The 26,402-nt window shown below is 40.9% G+C and overlaps 1 protein-coding gene across 1 annotated transcript in view; it reads right to left on the reverse strand.

Moving 5' to 3' along the window:
• Sord (sorbitol dehydrogenase) overlaps positions 1-26,402 on the reverse strand; it is a 35,272-nt gene that overhangs the window by 8,520 nt on the left and 350 nt on the right. The window contains exons 2-4 of the mRNA XM_015480709.1: positions 13,338-13,371; positions 9,144-9,308; positions 4,823-4,982 (exon numbers count right to left, since the gene is read on the reverse strand). Coding sequence (XP_015336195.1) covers positions 4,823-4,982; positions 9,144-9,308; positions 13,338-13,371 — 359 coding nt within the window. The remainder of the gene's footprint in view (positions 1-4,822; positions 4,983-9,143; positions 9,309-13,337; positions 13,372-26,402) is intronic.

Genomic DNA, 26,402 nt, shown 5'->3' on the forward strand with positions numbered 1-26,402 from the left:
TCAAGAATAGAGGCAAAATTAATGTTGGTGAGGATGTAGAGAAAAAGGACTGCAAATTGATGCAACCACTATGGAAAGCAGTATGGAGATTCCTCAGAAAACTTGGAATGGAATCACCATTTGACCCAACTATCCCACTCCTGGGTTTATACCCAAAGAACTTAAAATCAGCATACTATAGTGACATGGCCACGTCAATGTTTATAGCAGCTGAATTCACAATAGCTAAACTATGGAACCAACCCAGGTGCCCTTCAATAGAAGAATGGATAAAGAAAATGTGGTATACATACACGGTGGAATATTACTCAGCTTTAAAGAAGAATGAAATTATGGCATTTGCCAATAAATAAGTTGGAGAATATCATGCCAAGCAAAATAAGCCAATGCCAAAAAAACCAAAGGCTGAATATTTTTTCTGATATGTGGATGCTAACTCACAATAAGCGGGGGCAGTGTAAGGAAAAACAGAGTTATTTTAGATTAGGTAGAGGGGAGTGAAGGGAGGGGAGGGGATAGGGAGAAGAGGGATAGTACAATGAAACAGACATTATTACCTTATTACATATATGACTGCATGACCGATGTGATTCTACAATAAGTACAATCAGAAAAATGAGAACTTATACCCCATTTATGTATGATATTGCAAAGTGCATAAATGAATCCTACTGCCATGTATAACTAATTAAAACAAATTAAAAAATTTATAAAGTAAAAAATTATATTGTATATGTCCAATGTCACTACAACAGTAACAATAGCTAACATTGAGCACTTATTAATGTGTAGAGCAATACATTAAGCACTTTACACACATTCACTCATTTCAATCTCAGAACAGTTCTGTAGTAGGTACTACTATTTCCATTTTCAGGAAACTGAGTTTAAAGGGTTAAATGACTTGTCCCAAAGGTCCAAAGATAATGAGGAGCTCACAAAATTCCAATTAGAAGTAATGTCTGATTCCAGAACCCATTTTATTCTTTCCCCTATGAAAATGATTTTCTTTGGAGAAATCACTTCAGTGAATGTGATCACACCATGCTTTAATTTGTTTGCCTTTTGTGGTGCTAGGGATTGAACTCAGGGTTTTGTGCATGCTAGGCAAGTGCTCTACCACTGAGCTACACCCCCAACCCACATTGTGATTTTGTTTATTTATTGGTTTGTTTTTGCAGTACTGAGGATTGAACTCAATGGCACTCTACCACTGGGATGCATCCCTGGCCCTGGCCTTGAAATTGTGATCTTCCTACCTCAGCCTTTCAAGACACTGGGATTATTGGCTTGTGCCACTGCACCTAACTCCATATTATTTTGTAATGTGCTACTCAAGCTAAGGTATGGAGTGGTTGTCATTAATAGAAGTTCATTTAACAAGGGGTTAACATAGCCAACATTCCAGCATCTCATCATCTTTTCAAACTTTCCATGTGTCATGCTTCACTTTAGCAAACAATCTCAACTATCAGCAGCTTCGAAGATCAGTGACTTAACAGTGGGCATCATTCTGGTACTTGTCCCCATTCCAGAAAAACCACATCTGGTGACAGCAGCTGCCTGGCTGTCCCAGGAGTGGTTAAGAAGGGAACAGGGCCTGTTCCACATAGCTGATTAAATGCTATATCACTTTCACCACTGGGTTCTTGGTTTTCACTTCTGAATCCACTGGCATCTCCACCTCATCAACAATCCCACTGATATAGACAGCAAACATTTGCAAAAGGCTTTACGGATTAGACAGTTTTCTCGTCGTCCATTATCTCATCTAATCCACAGGATAACCCTGTCAGGCAGGAAGGACAGGCTTTCTTTTTATCCTTATTTTACATTAGAGGAAACTGAAGCTCAATGACATTAAGAGACTTGCCCAAGGTTACAAGGTTGGTTCTAATCAAGACTTGAACCAGTGTCCTGATTCCACACCTTCTGCCTGGCCCACATCAGCTCCCTCTTGGTACAAGCAGTTCTATGGCTAATAGCTAATTTTTGCTAATTCATCATTGTCCAGTATTTACCTAATGCCCTCAAAATCTCTACACAGAGAAACATAAAAACCTTCAACTTATAAACAGAAAATCAACATGGTAGCCCAACATTATGTTCATCTCCACAGTCTTTTTGTTATTGTTACCAGTCCTTGACAGAATAAATCACAAGGCCTATGTTCAGCTGGCTTCTCCCCCTTCCCTCCCCTCTGCTTCTCTCACATAATTTCCCCCACTCCAACTCATTCTCATTCTGACTGCTATTCAAACCCTACTCACCCTACAGGTGCTGATTCCATATAAAGGAAAAAGGTTTATAATGAAATAATAAAGACTCTTAAACCCTTTTAAGGAATCCCACTCCACACTCTCAGACACAATAGCTTGCCTCCTCACAGCTGGGCCTCCCACAGAGCTCAGAATGGCTTTAAACTGAGTGCTCCTGGTATCTTGTCTCTGACTTCCCTTGGAATAAGAACATCAAAGAGCAGGGCATGGTGGCGCATACCTGTAATCCCAGCTACCCAGGAGGCTGAGGCAGGAGGTTGGAAGTTCAAGGCCAGCCTCAGCAACTTAGCAAGACCCTATGTCAAATAAATAAATAAGGTTGGGGATGTACTCAGTGGGTTCAACACCTAGTACTACAGGAAGAGGGTGGGGTGGGGGGGGGGACCAATAACAAAAACAAAAAACACCAAAGAAAAGTGGGTGGAGGTATGGATGGGAATGGTGGTGAGTTAGACTGTCACCTGGTTGATTAAGAGTTCTACCCATCAGATAGAAGCTGCCTCCTCATACCTGTACCCAACACAGCCAACTATATGAGAAAACCTCTTGGCATGGAGGCAAAAACACAGAAGGCATGAGGAGTGCTGGGGCTAGCCCCTCTGCCATTGACCATGGGAAGGTCACTGGGTCTTCCCTCCCTGATATTGTCCAGTGGGAACTGACAGGGAATGGGAATGACAGAACTCCAAGTTTCTTTCTAGCCCTAACTTTTCTGGACTTTATAAACACCAGAGAATAAATAGCAAGGCAGTTTGATGATTTTACAATAGTGTTTGGGGAACAGACAAAAGTGGTTAAAGGATGATCAAGAAGCCAAGAGGGAGCATGAAGCAGACTAGGGCCCAGGGCTATGCTAGGGTCAGAGGAGAGGAGAGGTGAGCTGTACATGACACCCAGAGACCTTCTTCAACCCTCCTATTGCCACTACTAACCAGAACCCCCTCACTACCACACACTATTCTCTACAAACTACCACCACCCTATCCCCAGCACAAGGCTCCCTTCTCAGACCTAATCCTATACCTCCGTCCCCCAGACCACAAGACCATGGCTAAGACATACCTTGGTGTCATTTATTGAGCACCAGGCTTTGTGCTGGGTACCTACTATTTCCTTCTCATTAAATCTTATCAACTGTTCCGTGAGAATGATACTATTATAATGTCCATTTTACGCCAATGATATTGAGATTATAAAATTTAAAGAACTTGCTTGAGGTCACACAGTGAGTAAATGGCAGAGACTAGTGGTTAGTCTTGAGCTTTACCACTATGTTCTTCCTCCTTCCATGAAAACACTGTGTACACCTTGATTTGGAAAGGGCCCAGGAAAAGACAGGCTGATTCAGGAACCACTTGCTGATAGGTGAACTCGGCCCACAAAAACCTGCTTTCTTCTGAAGTAAGCCAGGTGTTGACTTAAACTCATCACAAGGTCTCTGGCCTACAACTCCTCTCAAGGCTTCCAGTGAGCACTAGAAAAACTCAGATCTGTTAGACTGCCCCTGGGACTGGCACTCGGTTTCCATTGGACAAGCCCTATATTGGCTGACAGCCACCACTGGGGCCAGGCTGGGATAGAAGGAAAACATACTTGGGTCAGGTCAGAGGAAGAGGAGGCCATCAGCACCCCAGAGCTCCAAAGCAGAAACTCATGAGGACTGTGCAACACCTTGTTTCTCTAGAACACAGCTTCTTAACTCAAAACTATTTCAGGCATGAGTTGTAGTAGGGTAGTAGACACAGGGCATAGGGATGTCTGCCTCCTGGCTCTGCTCTATACCTGAATCCATTAGCCTTCTTCTGCCTCAGTAAACGCTTGTGTAAAAAGTGCAAAACAGCTTACTTGCTTGGCATATGTGAGGCACTGGGTTCAATAAATAAAAAAAGGTCTATCAACAACTTAAAAAAATATACTTAAAAAAAGTGCAAAACAGTGTCCACCTCACCATTACTCCTGGGAAGGTTAAATAAGATTCACATATAAAGCACTTATTAGCATAAAGGCAGGCATGTGGTAATAGTAGATGTGGCTTTACATGCACTGCCCTCTTTAGTCTTCTGGTGATTAAACAGTGAAGCAGGGGAAGGTTAAGTCATCTCCCCAAAGTCACTCACAAGGAGGGCCTGAATCCAGGATGCCAAGACTCAAGCCCTGGCACCACACTACACCTCCTCAGTAAGCCTCACTGTCACTGTTTGCTGTTGTTGTCAAGGTCACTGTTATAGTTTCCCTTTCTGGTGGCTGTAGAAGAAACCAAAATGAAGGATGGATGATGGCAAGTTCTCTCCAAGATGATTATAGGGCTCAAGTGATTTGAGTTGCAATTTTCTATTTTTGCTCCAAACTAAAAGATGATAAACCAATTACTGTGAGTCAATTTTAGTCCCTTCATCAGTACCACCAAGAAGGGCACGCCTGCCAGGGAAATGCCCCATGTTTAGAATTTGAGCTGAAATCACCACAGGAAACTAGAAGAAAGAGCACTAAAAAAACAAAGGGAAAGAGGTCCCAAATGGCACAGCTGGATGGTGAGCACTCACTTGTAGCAGAAGTCAGCATTGTGCTTGTAGAATCGGCAGAGGTTCCCATCATCAGGGGGTGTGGCACAGAAGAAGATAGATGGTGACAGATTGTATCTGCCAATCTTGCAGAACTCATCATTTTCTCGGGGAGCACCAGGCTCAATAGCAACACGATCACCTGGAGAGGAAAATATGGTGGCACCCTGTCACCTGACCCCTCCTTGGCTTCTTGTTTTCCAACCTTTGAAAACAAGAACAGGATAGAGATATGGTGAAGGCATGCCAGCTCCTAGGCTGATGCCAAATGCAAGAATCTAGCCTAAGGAGCCACCCTCCTCCTTGGGGACCCAGGGTACCCTAGACAGGCCGAGCCTGCTAGTGTTTCCAAAAGGAACACAGGATGCAGCAAAGGTTCATATTCTGGGAGGAAAGAGCCAGCCCACTTCTCCAAAGACTGGTTTGGCCTGCCTTGTGACAAGCCAACCTGCCTCTCCAGCTCCACAAGCCACTTTCCAGCGTGGGAAACACAGAACCAGTCCTATATCTAAGGCAAACCAGGTCTGGCTTCCCCCTCAAATCCACTGTGAAAGGGGCAGCTAGTGCATGGAACATGCAGACATTTTTTCTTCACTTGTTTTGAAAACACAGGACAAGACCTCTACAAAGACAAGAATTATAATTATAGCCTGTTTTATGTTCAGCATGGTTGTGTTTATACAATAATTAGGAGTCAACTGATTCCTGGTTGGCAGAACTGTGAGGGCCAAGGACCTGTAGAGGCCCAGACTGTACAATAGAGGGTAATATATTCAAGGCTGGTGAATAGCTAGTCTGTCATATTTTTATGTCTCATTATCCTGCTTGGAAACCTAGCCCAAGAACTGCTCTCCAATTGCTTTATCCCCCCTATATTTTTATTATGAAAAATTTGAGACATACATCAATGTTCAAAGAATTGTTTAAGTAAATATCCAGATACCTTCTACCTAGGTTCTTCAAGAAGCATTTAGCTATGTTCACTTTGTCCTGTATTTATCTATCCACTCTCCCATTGCATCTACCCATCTCTCCTCCAGCCATCAATCTTCTCTCTGAATAAGCTATCTGCTGTCTTTCTGTGTTCCATCTTGCGGGCAGCCAACATAGCACGTGATCAGCGTGACCAGCGTTTGTCTTCCCTTTTGATGGGTGTGGTATTGTCGGTCACCTTGTGATCTGGTTTCCTAGGTAATCATAGACGTAGCCCCGCTCACCTGGTAGTCAGGTAGCTATGCTCACCTGTTCCTTTGTGATATTACACCTTGCCCTATTTGGAATTGAATGTTCCATGGAAACGCCCTTTGTGTGTCTCCTTCTCTTATTCTGCCTTTGGGTGTGGCCTTCCTAGATGTCAGTCAACCTGCTGACAACAGACATCATGAAGCTAGACTCAGCCCCTTGAAACCTGACTCCTTGCCTCATTTGAATGGCTTCTCCTCAATAAAAGGGGTCAGCCAGTGCTCTCTCTTTCTTTCTGCAGACCCTTAAGGTCAGAGGAGCCGTCACAGTACCCCCAAAGAAAAAGGTACTTCTTTCTCTTGTGTGGTTATTTCATGCAGCCCAATTATTTCAGTTTCCCTGGAGTGACCCCTGAGTATTTAAGTCGCCGGGAACACAACACAATGTATCCATGGAATAGTGTAGATCCTATTAAACATCTGGTATTCATTAGTAGCAGTGATGATAATAATAGTGACAGTAATATATAATAGTAGGACACTTATTTTTATTGTATTTATCATTATTATAATTATCTGAACTGGCATTATTGCAGAGGAATTTCAAACTATAAGATAGTTAGATTAGGGGGCTGGGGTTGCAGCTCAGTGGTAGAGCGCTTGCCTAGCAATGTGAGGCCCTGGGTTCAATCCTCAGCAGCACATTAAAAAATAAATAAATAAATAAAATAAAGATATTTTTAAAAAAGATAGTTAGATTATATATGAATTAGAAATATTTTCATGCCTTAGATTTATCAGTTTACATTATGTAAACAACTATTAAGAAATATTCAATGAGTAGTTTTCTTCTCTTAGGATTAGTTGATTAGAACTTGAAATCAAAATTAGCATATGAGCAAGGTGCAGCGGCACATGCCTGCAATCATAGTCTTAGCAACTAGTGAGACACTATCTTATAATAAAAAATAAAAAGGGCTTACAATAAAGTACTCAGTGGTATAGCAACCCTGGAGGGAAAAATTAGCTCATGAATCATTTTAAATAAAAGCTTTGTATTCTAAAAAAAAAAAAGTACTCACAGAAATCCCTTGAGACCACTATAATGCATTCCTCACCTGTACGTCTCTTCCTTCTCCCTCTCTGACTCCCTATACTTTCTCTGCTGCCCAGTGAACTTTCGGCAAATTATACCATTAAGGGTGATGTCTCCAACTTGACATTCAAGATTTTCCATGATTAGGTGTAGTTTTATATTGTTCAATTTTATTACTGAATAAATTATTACAGTAATAATTTATATTACTATAATTATTTTACATTATAATAATACAATTCACAGTTGTACGGTGTTTTTTTAAAGAGGAACTTTGATAAAAACTATGCAATTTTATCATCTCCACTAACTCCCCAACCAAAAACAACTGCTCTGAGAAAAAGAGACATATAAGCAACCCAGACAGGTTAGTTACTATAGCCTCTGTAATCTCATTGTTCTGTTCCTCTTAACCAGAATATTATTTTATGACCTCTTCATTGACTCAAATACAAAACCTTCTTCAAATCTAAAGATGCTGGGCAGCCTGATGGTTCTGAGTACTTGCTCTAGGGTCAGAAAGAACAGGGTGGGAATTTCAGCTCTGAGACTAACCAGTGTTTGACACTGGGACAAAAACCAAGCTCCAATTTCTTCATCTACTAATAAGCAAAATAATGCCTACCTCATAGACTCGTTTCAAGAATGAAATAAATAATTGTCTCTAAATGTTTAACTTGGAGATTAATGAATAGCAAATCAAAAATTCTGACCTTCTTATTATTGTTACTATCATATGTCCAGCTCCAAGACCTATCTCCTCCAGGCACCTTCTTCAACCACCTCTGCTTATAGCAATTGCCCTTTGACTTCTAGGGCCAGAGTCTTGTTCTCTACTTGTTGGTACTGGTATAAGTCCTAAGGTCTGGTCTCCCTAACTAGATCTAAGCATCTAGGGATCATATATTTTCTTTTCTTATCTCTCTCTTAAAGCACCTGGCACAAGACTGGACCTAGACTAAACACTTGTTAGAATTTACATTTAGCAGACACCATTCCATGCTTTAACTTACATTTAGATACCTGGTCTCATAAGAACCAGTCATCAGAGATTGTTGGAATTTATGGACTTTCAACTTTAGGAAAACCCTGTAACACTACAGTTTCCTCAGCTTCCACTAATGATGAAGGGAGGCCCTGTCCTAAGAATGCTAAGTGGGACACATGTATAATTTCTGATCTTGCCAATCCCCTTCCATGTGGCTTAGAGGCTCTTATGACTAACACAAGATGGCACATACTGCTAACCACTGTCTTCCTCCAAGTGATCTGACATCATCTCCAGGACATAATGACATTGTTAGCAAAGGAAAGTTAAAGCTAACAACCGGGTACGTCAAGACAATTCAGATTTAGTTCACTGGTAAGGGAACAACATAGTCTGCCACAGCTAAAAATTCCTCCCCTCAGGCAGAATGAATTAAGCAAATCTAGGGAAAATATTGGTTATTTCCCAATCCTCCAATAAAAATCACAGATTCCTGGGCCTGAGGTTGTGGCTCAGTGGTAGAGGGTTTGCCTAGCATGTGTGAGGCACTGGGTTCAATTCTTAGCACCACATAAAAATAAATAAATAAAAATAAAGGTTCATCCACAACTAAAAGGCATATTTTTTTTTCAAAAAATCAAAGATTCTATCTAAAGCCTTGATTCTAGGCACACGGAGGTAGTTTGTGGCTTTTGTTCCTGGAACATTTTCTCTATCCCTTTATCTGGTTTATTTCTCACTTGGCTTCAGGTATTGGGTAAACTGCATCTTTTCCAAAGGAGCCAGAGGTCTAGGTAAGACATGCTGATTACACCCTGCATTCTCTTCCACTGCCCTTAACACACTGCCACAAAGGACCTGTTTGTCTGTCCAGGTTTGTCTCCTGCTATGGAAGGTAAGGTTCACATGTGTAGAGACCAACACTATCTTGTTCATTGCTGTGCTCAGTGCTTAACAGAGTGCCTGGTTGAGAGGAAGCACACACAAATATTATGTGGAATGAATACATGTATCAGTTAGCTGAAGGATTTTGCTGACCTGGTTTTAGGTGCTTTACCAATGATCCCACTTTTACTACTGTTCCTGAAGCTTCATGCCCCAGCACCATTGGCTTTTTCACAATAAAATCCCCAATTCGACCACGCTGCCAGTAGTGGACATCTGAGCCGCAGATTCCAACAGAATGCATCTTCAACAGCACTTCTGATAAGAGAAAGGAGAAGGAGAAAAAAGTGAGGGAAAAAAAACAACCCCAGTATCACTTTGAAGAGCCCTAATGATTTCTCTCTGGATAAAAGATAGGCTGGGTCCAGGTACAAAATTTAGACCACAGAGGAAAACAAGCTGAATAGCAATCCTGATTAAGTCTGGCAAGATAGAAGAGTTTCCAGAGAACAAGTGAACTGTATGTGATGGGTGATTTTATGTGTCAGCTTGGCTACGGTATGGTGCCCAGTTGTTTGGTTAGTTAAACACCAGTCCAGATGTTGCTGTAAAGGTATTTTTTAGGTATATTTAACATCAGTAAATTTTGAGAAGACCAGATTGTTCTCCATAATGTGGGTGGAACTCACCCACTCTCAAGAGTAAAGACTGGGCTTTCTTTCTTTTATTTTTAATATATATATATATATATATTAGTTATAGGTGGACACAATAACTTTATTTTATTTTTATGTGGTGCTGAGAATCGAACCCAGTGCCTCACCGCACTAGACGAGCACTCTACCACTGAGCCACAACCCCAGCCCCTGGAGTTTCTTAAAGGAAAAGAATTCTCCTCAAGATTGCAACATAGAAACCTGCCTGAGCTGGGGAGCTTGGGCAACTTAGCAGGACTCCAACTCAAAATTGAAAAGGCTGAGACTGTAGCTCATGGTAGAGCACCTTCCTTACAAATGCAAGGCCTTGAGTTCAGCCCCCAGTACTGCAAAGGAAGAAGAAGGAAGGAGGAAAGAGGAAGGGAGGGGGAAGAAGAGGAGGATAAGGAGGAGGAGATGGGGAGAAGAAGGAAAAGGAGGAGAAAGGGGAAGAGGAAGAAGAAACCTGCCTGAGTTTGTAGTCTGCTGCCCTGCCCTGCCAACTTCAAACTTGTCAGTCCCCACACCCACAATCACATGAGCCAATTCTTTAAAATAAAATTCCCTCTTCTTCTCCCTTTCCCCCACCTCTATATATACACTCATACATATACATACATTCATATCTTATTTGTTCTGTTTGTCTGGAGAACCCCAACCAATAATCACAGTGTAAATAAGATATTATTAGGAGGAAGAAATGTGCCAACTTCTTAAAAGAACAAACTGTTTTTCAGGAGGTAACTGTTTCCAGACAATTACTACTCTATCTGATTCTTATTTATCCAAAAGAATAAGCCTGACAGAATCTCAGTTTGGCAATCCATGGTGAGCTATCAGACTGAGTTCCTCATGTTTCTTGTTTTCTAAAAAGCCGCAGCTTTACTTAAATCATCCAAAGACTTCAAAAGGCATTTCCCTCCAAGGGTTTAAACAAAGTGGGATTTGGTGGTATCCTTGTTGTCAGTTTTCCAAGTTTAAGATAATGATACTACTGAGCCTCTCTGCTGAAATAAGCACTAAAGGATTACAGACTTGGTCTGACTGAGCTGACCACATTACAAATATCTCCCGAGAAAAAGCTCTGCCTTAGAAAGACCGAGACCCTAAAGCTCTGCTATGCTTTCAGACACTTTACACACTGCCCTTGCCACAAACTATGTCAACTTATGGAAGGTAAGGTTCACATGTGTAGAGACCAACACTATCTTGTTGTTGTCAGTTTTCCAAGTTTAATATAATTTTTTTCCCATTCTGGAGATGGGAGAGATTAGAAAACAATTAGCAGGGATCTTCCCTAGGCAACTGGGTGGTATGACCACCCCAGCTAGACGCCACACCAGGAAATGTGTCAGCTCACCCTGAGATGAGCTGACACATATATTTATATATTTAAAAATATATATTAAAAAATATATATAAATATAAAATATATATTTTAAATATATATTTTTAAATATATATTAAAAATAAAAGAAAGAAAGCCCAGTCTTTACTCTTGAGAGTGGGTAAGTTCCACCCACATTGTGGGGAACAATCTGGTCTTCTCAAAATTTACTGATGTTAAATATACCTAAAAAATACCTTTACAGCAACATCTGGACTGGTGTTTAACCAACCAAACAACTGGGCACCATACTCTAGCCAAGTTGACAAAAAAACTATTGGCAAAATCCAGCAGATGTGGCTCAAGAACATTCTTCATCTTTGGTTTTCATGAACAGAGAAAGAAATAGCAGGGTGAATTCTGAGATCAAAGGTAGGGAAGCCAGATGTGGTGGTACACACCTGTAATCCCAGCAACTCAGGAAGTTAAGGCAGAAGGATCACAAATTCGAGGCTAGCCTTAGCAACTTAGAGCGGTCCTAGCAACTTAGCAAAATTCTGTCTCAAAATAAAATATGAAAAAAAGGGCTGAGGATGTGGTCCAGTGGTTAAGTACCCCTGGGTTCCGTCCCAGTACAAAATATAAAATAAATAAAAAAGACTGGGCATGTGGCTCAATAGTTAAGTGCCCCTTGGTTCAATCGCCAATACTCACCCCCCACCCCCCAAAAATTAGGGAAACATTTGAATTAGGATAACTATCTTAGAGTTTTCTCTTTTGAAGTCACCAATTTGTAGCAAGAGATTAGATCTGACTTGCTAGGGTGCTCACTAAAATATGTTCTTTCCCATTTCCAATTCAAGCATAACAAGAGACAAGAAAATGAGGAAAGATTCAGAGAGAAGCTATACTGGGATTCTTCTGAATGCAAGATGTATGGCCCTTGTTTGGCCACCTGTGGAACCAACATATCAATACCAACATATCAGGACACAGAGAGGTGCCTCCTTCACTTCTCTGAACATGGTATCTTGGTGTGACTCTATAAACCCTGAAAATACATCACTTGCTAAACACTGATAGAAAGAACTATTGACTGTATCTTATCACTGAAAGTCAATAAATTCAACCGACCTTTGAGTAGCAAACCTCTAGAGCCACCAGGAAAGCTGCCTTCAATCTGATGTTCACACAGAGGCTGCAGTTCTGGGATGAGGTGTGGCAGGGTGGGGGAGGACATCCCAACTCATCAAGGACAAATGGAAAGGGGGCCTAATTGGCTGGGTATGACCCATCTATAGATACTCTAGCCCACGATTCCCAGTTACTTCAGGGTCCTGCAGATTATAAAGAAGTAGGATTCTGGAGATGGGAGAGATTAGAAAACAATCAGCAGGGATCTTCCCTAGGCAACTGGGCGGCATGACCACCCCAGGTAGACGCCACACCAGGAAATGTGTCAGCTCACCCTGAGGGCTCACCCACTGAGAGGCCTGCAAGGAGTAGAGCAAAGGTGCCGGAGCCCTGCCCCAGTGTGCTCACTTTCAGTACTTGGTTGATTTAGGCAGGGGGCAGGGCTCCTTGCAACCCCTCCCCCAGCCACCTGACAGGCTTAGACTGCTCCACTGGCCTTCATGGGAATACTAGCAAGATGCTCTCTTTGCTAATGATCAAGTTCTGTAGACTGCTTTTCAATGTTTGGGCTAGCGTTAAGACATGATTTGGCAATACTAACGTGGTAGATAGGGTAATTGGTCATTAAGTCAAAAGAGGAACAATTCTGCCTTGGGTTCATGCACTTTGCATCAAAAACTCCCTGAGACAAGTCAGTAATATGATTCAGTAAATTTTAATTTTCTTTACATATTTATTTACTTTTTGATACTGGGGATTGAATGCAGGGGCACTTTACTACCGAATTACATCCTAGATCTTTTTATTTTTTATTTTGAGACAAGGTCTTGCTAAGTTGCTTAGGGCCTTCCTAGGTTGATGAGGCTGGCCTTGAACTTGTGATCCTTCTGTCTCAGCCTCCTATATCGCGGATATTACAGGTGTGTACCACCATGCCCAGCTAATATAATTTTTTTCTAGTTCTGTTAATGTTTCTTTTATTTAATGTAGCAGTCAAGATAAACCTACCCATCTAGTCATATTGTAGAAAACAGACTAGGTTCTCAGCCTAACAAATGCATAGTCTTTGGTTTGTTTTTAATGAAGGCAAAAGTAATAAATTTAGGAAAAAAGTGGGGCAGGGAAATAAGGCACATGTCTCCAACATAAACAATAGGAAAAAAATACCAGTTCAGTTTTGCAAGGACCTACCATTCGGGCCTGGTTCAGGAATGGGATAGTTCTCCTAAAAAAAGAAAAAAGAAAAAGAAAAAGTCATTTAGCTTGAATAATAACTTTACCTTATGAACACTTTCCATTATTAAAAAGTTAAAGTGGAGTTTCATTTAGTCTTCACAAAATTAATGTAAGCTCAGACCATACTGCTGCCGGGCTGTAGGTGTATACTGAAGGGCTCATCGAATGGCAGGCTAGAAAAACCTACCCAGCTCTTTACCACTTTTCTAACAGAGCAAATGATCCAAACAATGGCATACATCATATGTTCACAATCTTACAGAGAACCACACTGGCTGTCACCAGTGTCATGTCACAGGATGGGATACTGTTCCGATGCTGGGTTCCCTCCCAGGGAAACTGCCAACTGCCCTAAAGCCAAAGGCCCAATTCTGGTAGAGAACTTCAGGCCCAGGAAGAGCTGACTTTAATTTATGACCTCATCCACCCACCCAACTTGCCCAGGACTAAGAAAAAAGTCTACTAGATGTGCCCTCAGGCATAAAAGAAATCTGGGCTGCTTCTGGGTCTCTGGATCTGCTTTCCATATCAGAATCATCTATCCTGGAAAAACACATTCTTAGATATAAGTTTGTTTCTGGCAAACTCCTATAAGGAAAGCATGAGAGCATTTCTAGCAGGTGCATGTGAGGACTGTTATCTCAAGACAGGAGAATGTCTATGCTGCCACCCCTTTCCCTTTATATTAGCACACAGACTGATAACTGGTACTCTATCTTCCAAACCTCCTGGGTAGAGTTTTAGAGGCCTCTTGGGAACATAGAGGACCTGCATTCTGAATACTCTCACAGGTTCAAAAAGCAATCTGAGGGCTGGGTTTGTGGCTCAAGTGGTGGGGTGCTCGCCTAGCATGTGTGAGGCACTGGGTTTGATCCTCAGCACCACATAAAAATAAAATAAAGATATTGTATACACCTAAAACTAACAAAATAAATATTAACAAAAAAGCAATCTGAGCCAGTACAGTGGCATACACCTGTAATCCCAGCAGCTCAGGAGGTTGAGGCAGGAGGATCACAAGTTCAAAACCAACCTCAGCAAGAGTGAGGCACTAAGCAACTCAGTGAGACCTTGCCTCTAAATAAAATATAAAATATGGCTGGAGATATGGCTCAGTGGCTGAGTGCCACAGAGTTCAAGCCCCAGTACTGGGGGGCAGGAAGCAATCTGAACAGGAGTGGGATTATATTTATAATCTCAGCTACTCAGGAGGTTGAGGTAGGAGGATTGCCGAATTCATGGCCATCCTAGGCAATTTAGCAAAACCCTGACTCAAAATTTAAAAATTTTTAAAAGGACTGTGGGTGTAGCTCAGTGGTGGAATACTCCTGGGTTCAATCTCCAGCAGCACCAAAAAACAAACAAACAAAAAAATAATCTGATGTAGAAGAAAGGTGGATAAGGCAGGTTTTGGTTGTTTTGTTTTTAACCTCAATTTAAAAAAGGGAAGGGAAGGACAAAAGAAAGAAGAAGAGACAGAAAAGAAGGGAAGGAAAGAAGGCAGGCAGTCAAGAAGGAATTCCATCTAAAAATGGCCATTTTAGGATAACTGTCACCAAAACCTTCCCCAATGGAGTCACTGGTCTCATATCTGACTTTTCTCCTTGCAATACGGGGATTGAACCCAGGGACACTCTGCCACTGAGCTGTAATCTCCAGCCCTTTTACTTTTTTATTTTGGGACAGGGTCTCACCAAGTTTCTGAGGCTGGCCTTGAATTTATGAACCTATTGCTTCAGCCTCCCCAAAGTTACAGAGATTACAGGCATGTGCCACCACACCCAGTTCACATTTGACATTATATATCAGAAAATATTATGTAAAGTTGTTTCTGTTATATTGGGTGAAATTTTAAACTGCAAGTTAAATTGAAATAAAGACAAACATGGAACAGTATTCTACCCTTCCACCAATTGTGTTATTAGGCAAACTCCCAGGCACTGAGAGACTATTGATTACACAGCCTAATCTTCATATTCTTGCCTCTATCTGTATTAAGTTTGAATACTGCATTTGGGGTGGGGAGTTAGGGAGATTCAAACTCAGAGCAATAGTTGGGTGAACCAAGTAAGCCCTCGGTCACTGAAATGACCACTGTAATCTCTGAAAAAGCCCTTTGCTCTTACCTCTCTGAAAAACCTACAGTAACTTCTCCAGGCACTAGATGGTGCTGTACTAATAATTTGTTTGTTTTTTTTCTTGGTAGCAGAAACACTTCATGGAGAACTTCAAATACTTTCCCTGTACTGCCACCCTTTCTTTTCCCTTCTCTTTCTTGCTAACTCTAATCACCTTTATAATTCAGGCTTGTTTACTGCCTCTCATCTACAGAAGACATGCTACCTGAGCACAAGCCCATATTAAGATCAGCCCATAAATGTGTAAATATTGTCTAAGCACCACCGTGGAGCCCACAGGTTTTACAAAGTTGTCATACACGATTACTAAAAATCCTTGCTTTTTTATTGTGGTTCTTGGCATGATGTTGGTTAAAATCCCATTTACTTAATCTCTTTTTCAGTCTTAGATTTCAGTGGTGATATGCTTTCATTTACCCAATTTCTTATCTCCCAAGGCTTCTTAGGGGCGTGACTCAGGGGTAGAGCGCTTGCCTAGCATGTCAAGTTTTCCTAAATAGGATTTCTTACCTTTCTGTGAATGATAGTAATGAGAAGGTAAAAAAGAACTGAGTAACTTCTTTACTGTAGTTATGTTAGTGTTCCAATACTTTTTTTTTTTCTTTTTGTCTTTTCTTTTTGGAGCTGGGGATCAAATCGATGGCTTTGCACAGGTGAGGCAAACCCTTTTCCGCTGAACTACATCCCATTCCGCACTTTTCAATTCAAATTAGAAATACCTATCTGAAGCCAGACATCATGGGACTTGCCTATAATTGGAGTTACTGGGGAGACCAAGGCAGGAATATTGCAAGTTCAAGACCAGTCCCAGCACCTTAGTGAGGCCCTAAGCAACTTTAAAAAAGAACTAGAGATGTATCACAGTGGTAAGTGCCCCTAGGTTCAACCCCAGGACAAAGAAACAACAACAATAACAAAATCCTGTCTGGATCTCATACATATTCTCCCTCCTATTCTTCTCCTTAAGCTCACTCACCCCCTGACCCCCCGCCTTACACAGTAACTCATGGAAATACTCAGGGAAGAATTCTCTGGACACATGGGATCATGCCAGGTGCTCCTTTCATCCTAAATGTTATCTCACCTTCCCTAAATAGATGTTTGCAAATAATCCTAAATGTACCCTTATTGGCCCCAATTTCTCCACTTCTACCAGCACAACTGAATTCATTCTCTCAAAGTCTTGCATGCATTGCAGCCACTGCCTCAATACAAGGAGAAATTGGGGGAAGATGCCTTTTCCCTCCTTCAGCCAACCTGAGTGGGACCATGAAGAATCAAGACTCTGGAATCACCTGTCCACATGCATTGCAGGCTCCCCAACACCTGCATGTACCTCTGGCAGTTATGTAACCTTGTTGTGCCCTCAATTTCCTCTTCTGTATAACAAAGATAACCATAAAAAGGAGAGCCAACTCATAGTACATAAGTTCAGGCTTATTGCAAAAGAAATAACAGGGCTGGGAATGTAGCTCTGTAGCAGAGCACTTGCGTAGCACGTAACAAGCCCTGGATTCAATCCCCAGTGCAGGAAGGAAGGAAGAAAGGAAGAAAAACAAAAGAAATAACAAAGTTCTGTAGAGACCATTATGTTATGCGATATAAGTCAAACTTGAAAAGTTAAGGAAAATAAGTCAAACTCAGAAGGTCAAGGGTTGTATGTTTTCCTTCATATGTGGAAGCTACAGAGGAAAAAGAAAAAGTGATGGGGGGGAGGGGATTTTATGAAAATCAAGGGAGATCAGTAGAGGAAAGGGACCAGGACATGGGATGTGGGATGTGGGAGGTGGGAGGGACTGGGAAGTGATATTGGCCAAAGTATATTGTTATATTGTGTGCATTTACAAATATGTAGCAACAAAGTCCATCATTTTGTACCACTTTAATGCAACAAATAGAATAGGTGGAAAGAGGAAAAAAGGAAATAACCAAGTTCTGTTTCCATAATTACCTCACACTATGGTTGAACCAACTGTGGATAACCTTGCCCCTTTGAAAAGTACTTTAAATTGTTTGGGGGGAAAAGTTGTTTTCCCATTGTTTTTATGTCAACTTTAGAGAAATCTGATTGTTCTTTGAAAGGCCCTAGTCTTCAGAAGAAAGTGAAGTTAAGATGCCAGCAGTGTTTTTAGTCTTGCTTCTGACAGTTGTAGAAAAAGGATAAAGCCACCCTCTCCTGCTGTCAGGACAGAGTGTGAGGAAGTCAGCAGCCTGGCCCCAGGTCCTCAGCAGCATCTCTGACACCTGCTTCCACATGCCAGGCCTCCTGTGAGCCTTGTGGGGCTGTCCTGCATGCTTACAGTAAACAGGAGACCTTGTTTTGCTTCCTTCTCCCTCCATATTCCCTTTCCATTGAGTACCTGAAGGGTGTTTTAAGGGAAATCCAAAGATTTCCCAATTGGCCGTTTTGTCATAAGAGGCTTTGTTCTAGCTGCTGGTCCTGGCACACTCAAAGTAGGGGGTCAAAGTAGGGGGTTGGATACTCTCCAAAGTCCACTGAGCTGGTTCCCTGCCCAGACTCTCCCAGCTCCATCCAGTCTTTGTTCTGCTGATAACAATCTTTCTAAAATGCAAATCTGCTTGCAGTCCCCAGTGGCCCTAAACCACTCACATGGCAGCCACTATGTCTCCATCTTACCTCCAACCTTGCCAAACCCTACACTGGGTCACCCTCACAGGGAGCCTTTTTTCCCTCTCCTTCAAGATCTCACAGGACATAGGAAGTGAAGCAACTGGAAGTGAGGCATCCTAATTCCTGTGGGAACTCAGGGAGACTTAGGTTTGGATGTGTTGAAATGAGGGGTCTAGGGACATCCAAATGGATCTGTCCATTAGGCAGTTGTATTCCTAGAACTGGTGCTCAGTCATCATCTCTTACAAGAAACCTTCCCTGTCATACCAGACTAGTAAAGTAACTACTTCTTGAAACTTCCTTCCACCTAACACTAAAACCACACAGGGTAGTTAAGGAACTATTTACTTCTCAGCAGTGATAAATGTGTAAAAACTTCCTTCTAACCAAACATATAAGATCATAACCATTAATTTATTATGAGGATCTTTATCTTAAGGAAAAATATGAAATCTCTGAGCTCTGTTGGATGCTCTGGTCTATTAAAACATTTATTAAGTACTTACTGTGCTCAGGTCTTTGTAATTGAATATTTATATGTTTTTTACTTTTTTTTAGAGACACATTTATTCAGCGTCTGTTTTTTAAGTTGTTGAAGTGAACATCACTTTGCAAAATTTGAACATATTTTCCCCAGTTATCAATGTTTTTTTGTGTAAATCTGGTTGAGGGGCTGAGGCTGCAGCTCAATGGCACAGCACTTGCCTACCTTGTGTGAGATCCAGAGTTTGATCCTCAGCACCACATAAAAATAATAAATAAATAAAAGTATTGAGTCCATCTACAACTAAAAAAAAAAAAAAATTAAATCTGGTTTTAGACTCAACTCAAAGTGGATCAAGGACCTAGGAATTAAACCAGAGACCCTATGTCTTAATAGGGTAAAAGCAGGTCCAAATCTCCATCATATTGGATTAGGCCCCTACTTCCTTAACAAGACTCCTATAGCACAAGAATTAAAATCAAGAATTAATAAATGGGGTGGATTCAAACTAAAAAGCAACAGAAACAATCAGTGAGGTGATTAGAAAGCCTACATCTTGGGAGCAAATCTTTACCCCTCACACATCAAATAGAGCATTAATCTCTAGAATATATAAAGAACTCAAAAAGCTAAACATCAAAAAAACAAATAACACAATCAATAAATGGGCCAAGGAACTGAACAGACACTTCTCAGAAGAAGATATACAATCAATCAACAAATATATGAAAAAATGTTTAACATCTCTATCAATTAGAGAAATGCAAATCAAAACTACTCTAAGATTTCATCTCACTCCTGTCAGAATGGCAGCTATAAAGCATACAAACAACAATAAGAGTGGGCGAGGATGTGGTGGAAAAGGCACACTCACACATTGCTGTTGGTACTGCAAATAGGTGCAGCCAATATAGAAAGCAGTATGGAGATTCCTTGGAAAACTGGGAATGAAATCACCATTTGACCCAGCTATCCCACTCCTCAGTCTATACCCAAAAGACTTAAAAACAGCATACTATAGGGATACAGCCACATCAATATTTATACCAGCACAATTCACAATAGCTAAACTGTGGAGCCAACCTAGATGCCCTTCAGTAGATGAATGGATAAAGAAAATGTGGTATATATACACAATGGAATATTACTCAGCAATAAAATCATGGCATTTGCAGGTAAATGGATGGAATTGGAGAATATAATGCTAAGTGAAGTTAGCCAATCCCAAAAAAACAAATGTCTAATGTTTTCTCTGATATAAGGAGGCTGATTCACAGCGGGGTTGAGAGGGGGAACATGGGAAGATTAGACAAACTCCAGATAGAGAAAAGGCGAGGGATGGAGCAAGGGGGTAAAAACAAGATGGTGGAATGAGATGAACATCACTACCCTACGTACATGTATGAAGAAGACAGGAATGGTATAAATATACTTTGTATATACATGCATAGATATGAAAAAGTGTGCTCTATATATGTAATATGAATTGTAATGTATTCTGCTGTCATATATAACAAATTAGAATAAAAACTTTTAAAAATAAATAGATTAATAAATATATGGCAGCAAAAAAAAAATGTGTTTGGGGGAAATTTCCAGCTTTAATATCCATGCTCAGAGACTTCTAAATTGGATGCCAATACTGCATATATGTACCTATTTCTTCTTCTTAATTTGTCATGCAATTTTAGAAATCTCCCCCACACCCATAATTCTAGTTTCTCCCCTAAGAATAGAGTTACTTTTACAGAATGTTAAAATCCTATTACTGACGTTGTTTACTGCTCCTGCTGCTTTGAGGGGAAAAATGTTAGCTTTGTGTCTCTTGGCCTTTTACAGACAAAGACATTGCCTTTTCATAACAGCTGACAGAGATGGCAATTTGCTGGACTTATTTTCCTCTTTTGAATTTGAAATTGTTTATCTGGTTTTATTGTTGAAACAATTTAGATAAAGAGAGGGGATTTCTTTGGGCTATTTGCTACTACTTAACTCCCCTGTTACTGAAGGAGTTTGGGATTATGTTATCACTGGAAGTTACCTCTGACTGATAAGATTAGTTCAGATACTAAAGGGTTAAGCAGCCTGTTTCTTCTCCCTCCAGGTGATCTCTCAACTGCTCATTAGGACTATCAGTGCCCTTTAATCTGTTCATATAGAAGTAGCTGGCTGTCCACTAATTGCAAAACTAATCAGGAAAAGAGACATGATGTAAGGATTGGAGATACAGCTCAGTGGCAGAGCACTTGCCTAGCATGCATGAAGATCCTGTGTTTGATCCCCAGCACCACAAGGAAAAAAAGACACATGATGCATGATGCCTAGAAGCATTTGAGCTGCTGGGGGTTCATGACACCTCATTATACAATCCCATTCTCCTCATTCAAAAATCCTAACAGTAAAGCATAAGTGGCAAGGACAGGACACTTTTAATGTGTTGTATTAGATACAGAATTGTCTTGTTTTTTAAAAAACTATTGACATGGAGTATATTACATTTCCTCAAAGAGCAAAATCTCAAGAAATATCTTTAAGAACTCTGATTAATCTCTAAATTTGATGTTGATGCATTATTTTCTCTGTTATAATTAAATAATATCAACTCATAATTATTTTTCCTTTACCCTGCCATCTACTCATATAACTAATCATAAAACAAAAATCTGACTACTTCCCCTCCAGGGTGCTCAGGTCCCTGGAATGGGGAAGTTGTTTTATTCCCATTCTTCTCCCTGTCCAGATGTTCATGCCTGAAATTGGAGAAAAGCTGATTTTCAGAAAGAAGGGATATAACATGCACTTAGAAGTGGTCCACGAACTGTTACTTATGATGAACTGTTATTTACTTATGCAATACATAAAGAAGTGGAGAGGTACGCTTAAAAATGGTTATAGCAGTCTGATACTACACTACATCCAAGTGCAGCCAATGCAAGCATCAGTCCGTGGTTAACTGGAAATACAAATAAAATTGAATCTTTCATAATAGAAATTCATGAAGCACTGTATTAAAGTCCTAGGACATGCACGGAATGTAGTAGGCACTCAAAATGTTAATCCCCTTTTGTTAGTTTCCTTACCATTCTAGCAAACCCTAGAGCATTAAAATTATAGCACATTGCTGGGCATGGTGGCACACACCTGTAATCCCAACAACTCAGGAGGCTGAAATAGAAGGATCACAAATTTGAGGCCAGTCTCAGCAACTCAGTGAAACTCTGTCTCAAAATTTAAAAATTTAAATATATATATAACTCATCTGTAAAGCATCTCTGGGTTCAATCCCCAGTACCAAAAGCAAACAAACAAACAAAAAAAGCCTACCTACCACCACCAAACAAAGATTCTGCACAGAAAAACTAATTTGAATGTTTTATATCCCAGCTTCATGAATTAGTAATTCACTTCCCAATAAAAAGCAATTTCTAGGGGCTGGGGCTGTAGCTCAGTGGTAGAGTGCTCACCTAGCATGCATGAGGCACTGGGTTCAATTCTCAGCACCGCATAAAAATAAAAATAAAGGTATTGTGTCCAGGGGCTGGGGTTGTGGCTCAGCGGTAGAGCACTAGCCTAGCATGTGTGGGGCCCTGGGTTCGATCCTCAGCACCACATAAAAATAAATAAATAAAGATATTGTGTCCAACTAAAAAATAATAGATATTTAAAAAAAGTTTCACATCTTAAAAAAAAATATTGTGTCCACCTAAAAATAAAATATAAAAATAAATTTTAAAAAAGCAATTTCTAAATTTCTCTAGACTGACTAAATAATCATAAACTATTAACAGTTGAATATGAAGTAATTGCCCGGCCCACATTAAAATAATTTGGCTAAAAATCATCTGCGTTTGAATGCCTCTAGCCTGCTGCCTGCCTAACTCCACAGTTAGCATATACTCTTGATAATGTGCTAGATGCTGTGCTGGGCCTTTCACATTCATGATGCCATTGAATTCTCACACAACCAAAAGATGAATACTACTATTATCCCCTTTTCAAGATGGGGAAATTGAAGCAGAAAATAATTTGTCCAATCACACAACCTGCAGCAATAGAGCTAGAACTAAATCCCACTCTGATCCCTCACCTTAGCTTTGACCTTATTATTGTTTCCATTTAAAGACCTCAGCAAACTGATATTGTTTGCTGATTGGATGTTTGCTTCTTTTTTTAATATTTATTTTTTAGTTGAAGTTGGACATAATACCTTTGTTTTATTTATATATTTTTATGTGGCTGAGGATCGAACCCAGGGCCTCACACGCGATAGGTGAGCGCTCTATCGCTGAGCCACAACCCCAGCCCGTGGCTGTTTGCTTCTTTATGAATGTTTCCACACCTCTCCCTCCTACTCTCTGGAAGCCTTAAACTTTCTCTATTTAAAATGGGGAGGGGGAGCAGAAGGTTTTAAATCTCAGATTTTTGTTTTATTTTCCTCATTATGAAAGACTACAGCCAATCTCTCAGTATGTTTATGTCCTCCCTCCCTCCCTTTCTCTCTCTCTGATTTACCACACAACTTATAATGCTCCCTCTTTGCTGTTACCACTAACCAACTAGCAGGCAAATTTAAGTTTTGTTTCCTGCAGCTCCCTACTGCATCAAGAAAGAAAAGGGAGTCATGTCTTCTCCACAGGCAAGAGGGATTCTGGGTTAAGGTTTTGATTCTACTAGATAGAGTGAAGTGGCCCAGGTCACATTTTCCCACAGAACCACCCCCCTGAACAGGCAGGTTCCTGGTTTTACATGAAGCAGGAAGGCAGCACTGGCAAAAGCTGAGCCCTCCTTCTTGCTTCAGAACCCTGCAGAATCCTGCTTCAGGTTTTAGGAATAGAAATTTCCACAAACAATTCCCTTTACATGAGTTCTTGAGGCAAGGATCATTTTTTTCAGGGGACCAACCCCTGATACACCTAAATGGGCACTGGGCCTCAATTCCCAGAGTGAAAGAGTTTTAAATTTATTGTTTGGTGGTCTTATCCCAAAAAGGCAAAACAGCTGGGCATGTTGGTGCACACCTATAATCCCAGTTACTGAGAAGGCTTTTGGGATCTCTTCTAAATCCCAAATTCAAAGCTGACCTGGGCAACTTAGTGAGAATTTCTCTCAAAATAAAATTTTTTAAAAGGGGCTGGGGATGTAACTCAGCTGCCCTAGTACTCATGCAGTAGCCCTGAGTTTAATCCTCAGTACTCAAGGGAAAAAAAAAAAATGCTGGGGGTGAGGGACATTCCAATTCTTCCCCCTTCCCAGTCTTCTCTTCTGTAATTCATATTCAACCTAGCCTATGGCTTTTCAAATGTCACTAATGACTTACTCTATTATTAGGCTCAGGAAATCCTGAGTTCTCCTATAGAGAGAACAGGTCTCTTGCCCTCAAAGATTCCCCATGATGTTTCTTTCTGTCTCTATCTCTGGTTCATTACTGGCACCATCAACCCAATCCTAGATCACTGAGCCTATTCACCTCAAGGAAGAGGGTGGATAGGCAGAAATACTTTACTGGGGGGAAGGAGCCTTATGGAGGAAACAGGGAGAAACTATGCTTGGGAAGGAGTACAAGGGCCCAGAAAGCCTGTGCTGTGTTGTAGTCACCCCTGAGGAGTCACGGGCCTCTGTTTAGTTTTTGCTGACAACGCTTATGTCCCTTTCCCTCCAGTATTGGGTATTTCTCCAGAGTAATGTCTCCTGCTTCTTTCCTTCTCCTCCTACATGTTCTGCTTATATATGTTCTGTTCAGCCATCCACAATTTCCTAATAGAGCACTATTTAGGACAGGACAATTCTTTATTGTGCAGGACAGTGAATCCAATAAATTCCAATAAAATCTATCAGCTGTTGCCCTCAATCATTGTGACAACCAAACCCCCTGATACATTTCCAAATATTTCCTGGGGAATGGGTGCAGTACGCTCAGCAGAGAAACAAATGACTCCTAAGTCTACATCACCAGCCCAGGTGCATTCCTGTATCCAAGGGAACCACTCAAAGTTAATCTGTAATCTGTCATGGAAACATCTTAAACTCAAATTTTCAAAGCTAATCTCATTATTTTAATCTATTCTTCTGACTAGTAAATTACTCACGCACCTACAAGTCTTAAAACTAAACCTGGGAGTCCTCCTGGTTATGCCCCTGAACACTTTTACTGTGTACCAGTCCCACAACTGCACATAAAATTCTCATGTTTTTTAGAGCCGTTAGAACACAGTCACCTCAACCCAATCCCCATTCTAATCAGAGTGGGTCCTAATGCAAAACCAATGGAGGAAATTTAAGGTGAGCTCCCTCTTAAAGGGGGGGTAGTCTGCCTGAGAAGTGGGAAAGCATGAGTTTAGGAGTGAAGGCAAACAGAACCTGGGGTTATAATTCTAGGGCTTCTACTTATTAGGTGCATGGCCTCAAGCAGGCTCTGAACAGATAGAGGGCCAAGGGCTAAAGGCCACTCCCAGTGAGACCTTTACTCATTGCCATGACCATCAAAGCCCTCACATTGCTACATTGTTTACTTCAAAAGTTTACTTCATATCTGTCTCCCTCAGTAAACTTGGGAGCTTTCTTCCTCCAGCGTTCTGGTCCAGTGCCTGGCACATGGAAGGTAACCTCTTATAAATGTTTGAAGGACTGCATTTGAAATCACTCTATAAGCTATATAAAGTAGTACCAATTTCCCTTCCTCATAATGCCTGATGAGGCATTTATTGTAATAAACCGTAATAGTGTCACTTTAATTCAGGACCTTGGATGGAGACTACAAAATAAGAGGAAACAGCATTAGAATGGGAGTTTGAACATCTGAATTCTTGTCTTGGCTCTGTTAACTAACCAAACCTATCAACTTGGGGATGGCACTTTCTTCAACAAAGGAAATGGAGAGAATCCTTCAGATAAGGATTCTTACACAGATAGAAGGGAGATATACAGGGCATTAAAGGGAGTCTTGAACAAAATTGCCACCAAACTCAGTCTGTGTGCATTCTTTAGAGAGACCATCACAGATTCTTAAACTGTCAATTACTATTAATCTTTATAATCTTCTGAGTCTCTCCAATTTAGATCCTGGTGCATGTTCTTTGAAGGGAAGAAAGTTCTTAGGAGCAATAAAGATGGCTGATACCTGTCCACATGCCAAATGCCATCCCAGGCCATTTGAAATGGACTTTGTCAATGGAACTGTGGCATGACCACTGGGCTGATTCAGCAGCTCCCTGAACTTTGGTCCCCTTAGCAGAGGGCAGAAGTCAGGGTGTAAAGAACAGATGTATACAGAAAGTTCCTAAAAGGTCAAGGGAACCAGATCAAAGAGGCAAATCACTGGAAAACGAACTAAGGGTGATTATCTACACTGCCAGCCAAAGCTATCATTTTCTGAACACTTAATAAGTGCTGGGTATTCTCAAAATCATAATAATCTTGCAGGGGAGGTTTTTATCAGTCCCACAAAAGGCTGGTTTTTAGTGTTGTTTATCTTCTCTTTCTACCCTGTGCTCTACCCAGAAGAGCAGTTCTGGGCAGGTCCTAATCCAGGCAGCATTCTTGCATCTCTTCTGAAAAGTGCAATGGCAAGAGTCTGGACTATGAATCTGCAGCTGGAAAAGTGCAATGAATCTGCAGCTGGCAAAGGAGGGGAAAGGCTTCAATTCATTTGCAACAGTCCTGGATATAGGCCACGTACCAGTCACGGGGCTAAGTTCAGAGAGGCACAGACAATATTCCTGCCTTAATGATAATCGTTAACCACTAATCACTACCTCTACCCCCCCCCC

Source organism: Marmota marmota, unplaced genomic scaffold (assembly GCF_001458135.2).
Source record: "Marmota marmota marmota unplaced genomic scaffold, marMar, whole genome shotgun sequence".
Classification (NCBI taxonomy): domain Eukaryota; kingdom Metazoa; phylum Chordata; class Mammalia; order Rodentia; family Sciuridae; genus Marmota; species Marmota marmota.